Here is a 12293-nt window from a genome sequence, read left to right on the forward strand (position 1 = left end):
AAATTTAACTAGTTATTCTGCATTTGATCTGGAAACCCTGTATGTTGTGGTGTGTGTGTGTGTGTGTGTGTGTGTGTGTGTGTGTGTGTTTGGTATCATAGAGAAGTAAGTTCAAACTTTTCCTGAGGGTGGTATTGGGTGGCACTATAACCCCTGGGGAAGAGGTTAGGCTCCACCTTGTTCCTCCACATATATTCAGAGTCAAATTGTTAGGAAAATAAGTTTTATTTAAAGCCAGTTTTGAGTGAAGATAGAATCTTTTTGTCTCAAAAATTCCATCTTCAGAGACAAAAAGAAAGCTTTTAAAAGAGAAGAGGCGGCAAAATGGGACATCAGGCAGGACATAGCAGATTTGGTCGGCTGGTTAGACAGCTTGGGGAAGCAAGATGGGGGCAGCCTCCATTCTCAGCCATCTTGGCCTCTGGGCAGGGCCAGCCCCTCAGCCTCCACTCCAGCATGAGGAAGTTGCTCTCAGTTTTAGAGGGGTCCCCTACTTCAGTCTGTTTTAAGGGTTGGGGGGGGGGAAGAAACTGGAAATCCACATGCAATAGAATGAAATTGAACCCCTATATCTCACCTGCATAAAACTCAACTCAAAATGGATCAAGGACCTAGGCATTAGACTAGAGACCCTGCAATTACTAGAAGAAAAAGTAGACCCCATTCTTCATCACGTTGGCTTGGGAATCAAATTCCTTAACTCCTCAACAAGACTCCTAAAGCGCAAGAAATAAAATCAAGAATCAATAAATGGGATGGTGTCAAACGGAAAGACTTCTTCACAGCAAAGGAAACAATCAAGAGCATGTACAGAGATCCTACAGATTGGGAGAAAATATTTACCACCAGTACTTCAGATGAGGCACCAATTTCCAGGATATATAAAGAACTCAAAAAACTTAACATCAGAAAAATAAATAACTCAATAAATGGGCCAAGGAACTGAACAAATACTTGACAGAAGAAGAAATATGACTGGTCAAAAAATATATGAAACAGTGTTCAACATTTCTAGCAGTTATAGAAAGGCAAATTAAAACAACTCTGATATTCTGTCTCACTCTAGTCAGAATGGCAGTTATCAAGAATATAAGTAATAATAAGTGGTGGCAAGGATGTGGGGAGAAAAGTTCTTTCATACATTGTTGGTGAGACTGCAAATTGGTGCAACCGCTATGGAAAGAAGTATGGAGATTCCTTAGAAAACTTGGAATGGAACCACCATTTGACCCAGTTATCCCACCCCTTGGCATATATCCAAAGGATTTAAAAATAGCATACTACAGTGACACAGCCACATCCATGTTTATAGCAGCTCAACTCACAAGAGCCAAGCTATGGAAACAACCCAGGTATCTTTCAATGGATGAATGGATGAAGAAAATGTGGTATATTTTCTTCAATGGAATATTACTCAGCCATAAAGAAGAATGAAATTATGGCATTTGCTGGTAAATGGATGGAACTGGTGAATATCATATTAAGTAAAATAAGCCAATCCTAGAAAACCAAAGGCCAAAGTGTTCTCTCTGATTTGTGGATGCTAACCACAAACAAGGGAGATTGGGGAGGGGAATAATAGAAATCCATTGGATTAGACCAAGGGAAGAGAGGGGAGAGGACTAGGAAAGACAGTAGAATTGATTCATCATGATTTCCTAGCCTTGCATTTGTATACATGACCACAAGAATGGGAATCTAAATAGAATAGGTTATTCTTTATATATGCATATTCTGCCAAATACATTCTACTGTCATGTATAGCAACAAACAACAAACAAAAAAACCACAGTAGCCGGTTCAAATAAATACAATGACATCTCTTTATGGCCTCCATTTTGCTCTGTTGTAAAAATATTTGCAGTTTTAGGAATTTTCTGGGAACAAAACATCAGACATTTCTTGACCGTCTTTCAGGTCTGTTCATGAGAATAGAGCTATACTAACGGGGTCTGAGACACAATGTATTCCTGCCCAAGCCTTTTATTTGGGAGTGTTTGGAAAAATGTTTCAAATTCAGACCTTTTTAGGGGGAGAGAATTCTTATTCCAAAGCCAGTTTAACTTAGCCTGGCTTATTCTTAAAAATCTTTGCTTGTTATTGTTTTAAAGTGCTTTTCTGGAGGAGAAACTAAATTCTCTTTCATGCTTTAATTTTACTTCCAGCTTTTGAGTCATAATTTCCCTTGGTGACATTTTTATTTTTTTCTTATGAATAACCGAGCAGCTACAATGTGATCTTTAACTCCTTTTCTGTTCTGAAGAGGGATCACCTTTGATGTTGATTAGAAGTAAGTTCTTTTTCAACTACTGACTGAATCGTTATTCTATGATATTCATGAAAGTGTGCTGCTTGTAGTAGGGAGCTACGCAGCCATGACTGGGAGAGCAGGGAAAAGAGAATAAAGGGCCACTGAAGTCGCACAGTGGCCCATTTAACAAACACTTGGAAGATAGGGTAAAAGCTCCCTCAGTCTTAATGATCATGACTTCATGATCTATTGTAACCAAGTCCAGGACTCTCCATTATTACCTAAACTATGTCACAACCCCCAGTCACCCCCAATCACCCTAGTGGCCAAAACATCAAGACCCTCACAAAACATGGTGAGGGCTATTCAAGGATAATGAACTAATTAAGGGAGCTGGATCGAGGCAAAAACAGGATGACCCAATTTCCTTAAAAACTCCTGCTCCATGGGCGCCACACCATTCTCTCTTGGACATGGCCCATATAGTTCCTGTGCTGTCAGTCAGAGGTCAGATGGGCCTGGGCGGGACTCAGTAACCTTCCCTGGTGTTACAGAGCTGGGGCCTTCTAAGAAACTGAAGCAGCATGAAGACATCCCCCCCACTTCAAACTCCAGTTCTTGCCTTCAAGTCAGAAAGATTTCACCTACGTCACTCAGGGTAACAGGCCTGAGTTTATTGAAGGGATAGGAAAAGGGAAAGGGGACACTTTCAAGGGAGATCGTGGGCCCTCTCCTATACTCCAATTTTATTGGGGATCCCAGAGAAGTTTCCAGAGAGTCCTGCCCAAGTCTGCCTCTTGACTTTTGACTGACAGGAGGGTGATATGAGACTTTTAAGTCTTGACTGCCATGACAACTCTAGGTCACTTTGGCCCATTCTGACAGATTCTAATTGGATTCTTAATCATACATTCTTAGAGATTTTATGATTAGGAAGAATTATCCTTATTTCCCTGAGTTTCAAGATCTGGTCTGTAAAAAGGGTCACAAATATCTCCCCCTTAGGCCAGGCAGGACTGCAGATAAATTATTTTTTGGCAAAGAAAGCATTTGCACTTGTGTCCGCTAACACTGGGACTCCCAATCAAACAGAAGGCAGGAGGGGCGCTCCAGCCCTCTTTCTGAAGATCTGCTTTCTCTCTCAAGAGTGTTTCCTTTTCCCCTTCTAATAAACTCATGCCTGTTACTCCGAGCAACATGTCTGAAATCCTTCTGACGTGATCGCAAGAATTGGGGTTTGGAGCGGGGAGCATGGCCTCAGTTTCCCAGCCAACCCCAGCCCTGTAACACTTGTTCTCTTTGTGGAAGATTTTGTAAGTTGTTATACCTTTTAAAAGGATAATTTAGCTTTATGTCTTGAAATTTTAAAATGTAGATACCACTTGACCCACTAATTTCTAGCTCAGTAGTCTAAGCTGCCTAAATAATGGCAGATCTGCAATGAGGCATGTCCAGCAATGTGTACTGAACCAGTGTCTGTAATAGCAGACAATAAATATACAAGACAAAATGAAACAAAAACCCCTTCACAGTAAAAATAGTCAGTGTGGGAATGATCATCATCTTTATCTAGCCTTACTATAAAATATGATGGTTTAAAAAATGGGGTGGGATTACATATATTAACAGGCAAAGAGCTCCATGACTTACTGTTAATTTTGGGGAAAAATACCACAGAACATCATGTACAATATTTCCTCCCTTCCCTCCTTCCTTCCTTTTTCCCTCCCTCCCTTCCTCCCTTCCTATCCTTCTTCCCTCCCTCTCCTTCCTTCTCTCCTTCCTATCTTTTGCCATGTTGAAGATCCAACCCAGGACCTCACTCATGCTGGGCAAGTGCTCTACCACTGAGTTACATCCCTAGCCCAAATATTTTATTTTAAAAAGCTATTCATATAATATATGTGTATATATGTATTATATATACCATATATGTATATATTATATATGTGTATAAATGTATTATATATACACATATAATACATATGTATATGTATATTTAATACCTATATACACATAATATATATGTATTATATATGTATATATTATATATATTATATATGTATATATTATATATATGTATTATATATGTATATATTATATATGTGTATATATATGTATTATATATGTATTATATATATATATATATCCTACCATATGTGTAGGATCAGATGAATGTATATGTGTGTTGTATATATGCATATACACAATTTTATATATGTGAACTAATAAAATTCTCCTATCCATGAGATTGTTTACTTTCCCGAGAAGAATGAGGTGTTAGTGAATGTAATCTCTCTCTTTTTGTTCCCTATATTTGTGCATTCAATAAAAATATAATCACGTATTACAAATGTAATGAAAATTCTGATGCTAAACTTCAGAAACCTTTGTAGCAAGTAAAAGCTAAGTGGTACTTTTTTTCTTTTGAAATATTTTTATTAGTTGTTGATGGACCTTTATTTTATTTACTTATTTATATGTGGTGTTGAGAATTCAACCCAGTGCCTCACACATGCTAGGCAAGCCCTCTACCACTGAGTCACAACCCCAGCCCCCTAAGTCGTACTTTTGAGAGTGCATCTTTAAAAAAGGATTCAGAGAAAATTAAGAAAAATTCTCTGGAAGATTTTCTTCCTCAATCTTCATCTTGTTACATACCTGATTCATTTCCACAGTGGATTTTGACTTCAGTCTGAATGAACATTCCCTGAGTCCCCTATCTGACCCAATCCCCACACTTGCTACTCCTGGCCTGTGATCGAACCCAGGGCCTCTTCACCACTGAGCTACACCCCCAGCCCTTTTTTATTGTTTGTTTTTGAGGTAGGGTCTTGCTAAGTTGCTCAGGTTGGCCTTGATCTTACAGTTTTTCTGCCTCAGCCTCCTGAGTAGGTGGTATTACAGGTGTGCGCTACTTACTAATCCTAGCTTTTCTAACCCCATTTTAACAGACAACTTTTCTACACTATTTTTCCCCTCAGATTCCTTTTTTTGAAGATATTTGCAAAGGCATTAAAGCTGGTGACACCTGTGAGACGCTGGTGGGGTACTCTGCAGTGTACCGAGTCTGCTTTGGAATGGCGTGTTTCTTCTTTCTCTTCTGCCTGCTGACCTTGAAAATCAACACCAGTAAAAGCTGCAGAGCCCATATTCACAATGGGTAAGTCCTCAGTCTCCCTGGGGTTGCTTTTTCCTTCCTTATATTAGGGATGGTGTTCCAGGGTCCCTTCTACTCCTGACAATGTTAACTGCTCTTCCTATAGTTGATCCTGATTTTGAGGAAAGTACAACTTCTGTTTGTTACCCAGTGGCCTTACAGCCAGAATGCTGTTTCTAACACCTGGTACCATAATGAGAAAGTCAATGGAGGCAAAGAGTTTATTTCTTGTACTAAGACCTTCCTCTGGGTCACTTCCAGTCCTGCAATGAAGTGGTGTTTTGCACAATTGGAGGCTGTTCCAAGCGTGTCTAATTATGAGAAAAGGCATTCTTCAGTCACTTAATTACTTCCCCTCGATTTGGAGAGAACATTAGCAATGGCAGAATCATGGGTTGACATGCCACCTTCCAAGAGGTCTTTTGTTCTCCTTTGAATATCATTTAAATACATTTCCTCTCCTTTCCTCCCTCCCAGCTTTTGGTTCTTTAAACTTCTGCTGTTGGGGGCCATGTGCTCAGGAGCTTTCTTCATTCCAGACCAGGAGACCTTTCTCAAAGGTACAAATGGGGAGTTGGGGGGTGCCTGTTTATTTATTTATTTTTATCCATTTAGTGAAATTGTTCAAAGGCCTCATCCAGGGGGCCTTTGATATTTTGAACTACTGATTTTCTTGTGGCCTCAATCAATCAATCAATCTAGCCTTACCTGCCCACACTTTAGATCTCCTGCACCTCTTCTTGCCCCCCACTTACAGTCACTCTTAGGAGGACCTTTGTGTCTCTGTTGGCTGAAGATTTGAAATGATTATTTTAAGGTCATTGGCCTGAAGGGAAAATGAGTCACTTAAAATTTGTTTGGAAACCTGTTTGGCATGTCAGCTTGACCCCACCAGCCCACAGAGACCTCTCTCCTCCAGTAGTGCACAGGAAACAGAGCCTTTTAGCAGTGGAGGTGGGATACAGAAGGCATCTTCTAGTCTGTACTCAGGATGGAACCCAGGGTGCTTTACCATTGGCTATATCCCAGCCTTTTTATTTTTTATTTTGAGTCAGGGTCACACTGAGATGCTGAGGCTGGCCTCAAACTTGTGATCCTCTTGCCTCAGTCTCCCAAGTGGCTGGGGTTGCAGGTGTGTTTCAGGTGTGCACCCCTGTGCCCAGCACCTCCAATCTGTTTCTAAGCCTCCATCGAGTTAGGTTCCTTATTGACAGAACCCCACCAAACATCTTCTTTTTATTTTTTCTCTTCTTTTCTTTAGTACCAGAGACTGAACCCAGGAGCACTTTACCACAATATCCTCAGAGCTTTTTTATTTTTTAAATTGATACAGGGTCTGGCTAAAGTTCAGGGCCCAGGCTGACCTTGAATTGCAAAACTTCTGCCTCGGCTCCCATGTTGCTGAGGCAATATAGGCATTTGCCACCCTACCTGGTGAACCCACCTAATTCATTTAACACGAGGCCTGTAATCATAGCTATAACAGGGCCCCCTTCTCCATAGGAGCTAGGGTGGAAGGGGCTTGGGGACCCTGAATCTCAGTAGTTCAAAACACTCTGTTCAACTCAAATGGATTCACTTTTCTAAATTAAAATATTAAAAACTTTCACATCATACCAGTTCATAAGGAACAGCCCAATTCCCTCAGATAGGTCCACCTAAATTTTTAGGATCATACTAGTTTTTCATAAGAATATGTATCCAAGTCTTGCTTTTATCTGTAGATTGTTAGAGCTAGGTTTTATTCTCCAGAGTTACTTTTATGTATATTGAGCATGTTTAGGATAGTATATTTAGAATGAGAAGAGACCCAGCAATCCTCAGCTATGTCGTTTTCACGGACAAGTTGTAGCCCACGTGACATATTTCTTCACCCAAGGTCATAGCTTCTGTTTGGCAGAGCCAAAAGGAGAGCTCAGTTCTTGTCCCCCAAGTCTGAACCTCATTTCCTCCCTGGATACTGGTGACTCCTTAGCCAGTAAGAATTAAGCCCTTGATTTTTCTGGTGATGTGTGTCGTTGCTTTTAAATTGTGGGCCACTGTGGATAGTGTGAATGACTGCATCTGTCAGTGTGTCTGGCAGTTTAGTGTGGAGCGTAAGCTTCGATGCTCCAGAGCCAAATGGCCTGTGTTCAAATCCCAGCTGTGCCTTTTACTGGCTTTGAGCCTTTGTTAACTCACACAGCCTCTCAGTTTTTTTTTTTTTTTAAATCTGGAAAGCAAGAGAATTTAATAATAGTACCCCCCTTGTGTGATTGTGTGGGAATGGAATGTGTCACAGGTACAATGAGTATTCAGTGAAAATTACTTCTTTCTTTTGAACTGAACACACGGAGTGCTTCTCATTGGCTCCTTGCGGTCTTCTTTTGCAGCCTGGCGCTACGTGGGAGCCTTCGGAGGCTTCATCTTTATAGGTATCCAGCTCCTTCTGATTGTGGAGTTTGCACATAAATGGAACAAAAACTGGTATGTGCTCTTATGAAAAGCTTCCAAGCCAGCTCGCTCATTGACTCAGAGAAACTGCCTGCTTCTGAGAAAGGCTCTGCCATGAGATGAGCAGTCTCTTTATAGCAAAAACAACCTGTGCCAGCACGTTTCCTTCACATCTGTGCTTTGGACCTCTCCAACATGGCCCCCACCCACGCTTTTTGCCTGTGTGTGATTCTAGGGCTTGAACTCAGAGCCTTACAGGTACGAGGCGAGCACTCTGCCACTAAGCTACCAATACTATTTTTCTGTCATTTCCACCCTTACACTTATTTTCTTCCCACTTTTTGATGTTCTTTTCCCCTGGACTCTCTTGTCAACCAGTGATGTAAGTTAGCCACACTGATCCCATTGCTGGTACCTGTTAGTTCCAGCTCTGCAGTTTTTGCGGTGGCTCTAAATATGGTTAGACTTCGTCTTTATCTTAGGCTTCTATCCTTATAATATTAAAAACAAAACAAACTACTATGGAGCTGAAGATTCATCTTCTGTAAAGTGTATGATTTTTTTTTTTTTTATCTCATTCTTTCTTTTTTTTTTTTTTATCTCATTCTTTCTTTTCTTTTTTTTTTTTATTTGTTTGTTTGGTACTGGGAGTTAAATCCAGGGGTTCAACTATCACAAAGCTATATCCCCAGCCCTTTTTATTTTTTATTTTGAGACAGGGTCTTGCTGAGTTGCCTAGGCTGTCCTCCAAATTTTGCAGTCCTTACTGCCTCAGCCTCCTGAGTCACTGGGATTATTGGCATGTGTCAGTTTATTTCTCTCCTTTTAAAACATTGTGTGTTTTGCCAGGCATCGTGACACCTGCCTGCAATCCCAGCACCAGCTCGGGAGGCTGAGGCAGGAGGATTCAGAGTTCAAGCCATCCTCAACAAAAGCAAGGAGCTAAGCAACTCAGTGAGACCTTGTCTCTAAATAAAATACAAAATAGAGCTGGGAATGTGGCTCAGTGGTTGAGTGCCTCTGAGTTTAATCCCTAGTATCTCCCCAAAATTTGTGTTTCATCTCAACTTGCCAAGAAGGGAAAGATCCCTTCATTAGAAAATCTGTTGTCCTACCTTTGAAAGTCATCTTGCCTTTTAAAAAAGATGACTCTTTTCTAAGTGCCTTGAAAATAGAATTCATAGCCCAGGCTGAATGGGAAGTGCCTAGCTATTAATAGATATTTTTTGCGGTTGTTGTTGAGCTACATGGAGGAAATGGTAACCAGACAATCAACAGGCCAAGTTCTAAAGCCAAATTTATTCTCTTTGTGATTCTGGTGTTTTGTTTTTCTCTCTGATTTTGGACCAAGCACTTAACTGCTTTCTCTCTTACTTTCTGTCTTAATTTCTTTGCAGGTCCCCACCCCCCCACTGCTTTTTTTTTTTTTTGTCCACTAGGGAGTGGACCCAGGGCCACAACCACTGAGCTACATCCCCAGCCCTTTTTAAATTTTGAAACAGTGTCTCAGTAAGTTGCTCAGGCTGGCCTCTAACCAACCATCCTCCTGAGTATGTAGGATTACTGGTGTGTCCCACTGCACCTGGTTTTACTTTATTTTTGCTTCCAAAATAACCCCTTCTTACACCCAATAAGATTTTGGGTTTATTTTTTTGTAGATTTTGTGGGCATCATTTTCTTTTATACTGAATTTTGAAAAAAAAAAATCAGAAAGTGTCATGAATGAGTTTGTTTTTGTTTTTTTTTTTAACTTGGATAAGGCAAAACAAATACACTGTCCAAATTCTCTCAGTATTTTTTTATTTTGAATATACTCTTCGGCTTGGTAGTTGTTCTTTTCTTCTGCTTTTGTATTTTAAAAATCAGATAATGAGATACGGTTGCAGGGATACATCAGTAAAAAGATAGTGTTAATAATTTATTATGGGCTGGGGATATAGCTCAGTTGGTAGAGTACTTGCCTTGCATGCACAAGGCCCTGGGTTCAATCCCCAGCATCACACATACACATAAAAATTAAAACAATAATTTAGTATTTGGTAAATATTAGATTAAACACAGTCAAATAAGTCCAGTTTTTAAAATGTTTACAGCACACTACATAGTCAAAACACACAGCACTATGGATGTTTTAGAATTTTTTAAAGTCTTAATCTCTACAATTATATGGATTTCCCAGTTGAGTCATACTGTAAAGTCATTGCATGCTGTCTGTGTTTTTAGTCTTCCTCAAAACCTAGTAATTCATGTTGTGGTCTCTCCTAGATCTTGTTTTGAGGCAATAGAGTTCTTATAAAACAAATCAAATGGGTGAACTGTAGTTTTATATCTCTCTATTTTCTTTCTTTCTTTTTTTTTAAGAAAGAGTGAGAGAGAGAGAGTGAGAATTTTTTTTTTTTTTTTTAATATTTATTTTTTAGTTTTCGGCGGACACAACATCTTTGTTTGTATGTGGTGCTGAGGATCCAACCCGGGCCACACGCATGCCAGGCGAGCGCGCTGCCACTTGAGCCACATCCCCAGCCCTATATCTCTCTATTTTCTCTTCTGCACAGAAGAAACACCCATAATATGTTGGAAATGCATTTTAATTAATTAATATCATTCCCCAATAATTCTTTATTTTTTAAAATTTTTGGTACTGGGGATTGAACTCAGGGGCACTTGACCACTAAGCCACATTCCCAGCCCTGTTTTGTATGTTATTTAGAGACAGGTCTCATTGAGTTGCTTAGGGCCTCACTAAATTGCTGAGGTTGGCTTTGAACTCTTGATCCTCCTGCTTCAACTTCCCGAGCCGCTGGGATTATAGGTGTGCGGCACCATTGCCTGGTCCAATAATTCTTGATGTATGTTCTTTCCCTGTGACTTTTTTAAAGATAAAATAAGCATGTCATTCTAAAATTAGGGTACTTCATGGTAAAATATTAGCATCTTAAAGACTGAAGACCTGATTTGCCCATAAAATAGCCTTTCTCAGAGAATACTTATGCCTCTTCACTCTAACTTCAATGATTCTGAAACCATTTTCTGGGATTAATTATTATTATTATTATTTTTTAAATATTTATTTTTTAGTTGTAGTTGGACACAATACCGTTGTTTGTTTGTGTGTGATGCTGAGGATTGAACCCAGGGCATCGCGCTTGCTAGGCGAGCGCACTACCACTGAGCCACAACGCCAGCCCTGGGACCAATTATTGATGCCAGATTTTAACAGGCACTTTGGAAGAGTTTGGTTGTTTAAAAAACTTTCTAGAAACTGCTCAGTAAGAATAGCTTAAGAGCTTTGAAACAAATAATGTTGCTGTTACCCTGACTTTGAGGCCAAAATCCCAACAAAAACCCTTTTTGTCAACACATTTGTAGTTGCGTTGTCTACCTAAGATTAGGAATAAGATAGGAAGCTTACTAATATTGTTCTTTTCTTTTATATCTATCTAATATGGTAGTCTTTTTGGTTTTGGGTTTTTTGTTTATTTTCTTTTGCAATCCTTGGGATCAAACCTAGGGTTTTTTATTTGTTTGTTTTGGTTTTGGGTACTAGGATTGAACCCAGGGACACTTTACCACTCCGCTATATCCCCAGCCCTTCCTATTTTTTTTTTATTTTGAGACAGGATCTTGCTAAGGGGCTGTGGCTGACCTTGAATTTGTGATCCTTCCTCCTCAGCCTTCTGAGTTGCTGTGATTACTAGAGTGTGCAACCACACCTGCCTTCCTGTATTTTTAAAGAGAAACTCTTACAAGGTTAACCTAGAAAATATGCTTCTGATGGAACAACAAAAGTACTTTTCATTTTTTAAAAACTTTTTATTAGAGTATATAGTTTTACATGGTGGTTGGATTCATTTTTTTAATACCTTTATTTTATTTATTTATTTTTATGTGGTGCTGAGGATCCAACCCAGTGCCTCTCACATGCTAGTAAGCACTCTACCACTGAGCCACAACCCCAGCCCCAATTGTTGGGCTCATTTTGACAAAATCATATGCACCTGGAATTTGATTTTAATCCCTATTTCCCCCATTTTTCCTTCCCTCCCTCCTATTCTTCTTCCTCTACTCAATTAATCTTCCTTTCGCTTGTTTATTTATTTATTTATTTTTGATTGGTACTTTCTACATATACATTAATGTGAAATTACCTGTGGTATATTCATATAACATGATTTTGTTACATTCATTCTGTATCTTTTCCCCTTTCCGGTTCTTGCTCCCTCCTGTTGCTCTCCTTCTTCTTCTTTTTTTTTTTTTTTTTTCAGTTGTGGATGACAGAATGCTTTATTTTATTTGTTTATTCTTAAGTGGTGCTGAGGATCGAACCCAGGGCCTCACAGGTTAAGCAAGCGCTCTGCCACTGAGCTACAGCCCCAGCCCAATCTCTTTCTTCTACTCCACTGATCTTTCCTATGTCTTTCTGACACCCAATCACACCCCCTCCCCTGC

At 39.6% G+C, this 12293-nt stretch overlaps 1 protein-coding gene across 1 annotated transcript in view; it reads left to right on the plus strand.

Annotated features, from left to right (window-relative positions):
- The window catches only part of Serinc5 (serine incorporator 5), a 104576-nt gene that overhangs the window by 68024 nt on the left and 24259 nt on the right, over window positions 1–12293 (plus strand). Inside the window, exons 3-5 of the mRNA XM_071612460.1 lie at window positions 5236–5414; window positions 5889–5971; window positions 7784–7877. Coding sequence (XP_071468561.1) covers window positions 5236–5414; window positions 5889–5971; window positions 7784–7877 — 356 coding nt within the window. The remainder of the gene's footprint in view (window positions 1–5235; window positions 5415–5888; window positions 5972–7783; window positions 7878–12293) is intronic.

This window comes from Marmota flaviventris, chromosome 5 (genome assembly GCF_047511675.1).
Source record: "Marmota flaviventris isolate mMarFla1 chromosome 5, mMarFla1.hap1, whole genome shotgun sequence".
Lineage (NCBI taxonomy): Eukaryota > Metazoa > Chordata > Mammalia > Rodentia > Sciuridae > Marmota > Marmota flaviventris.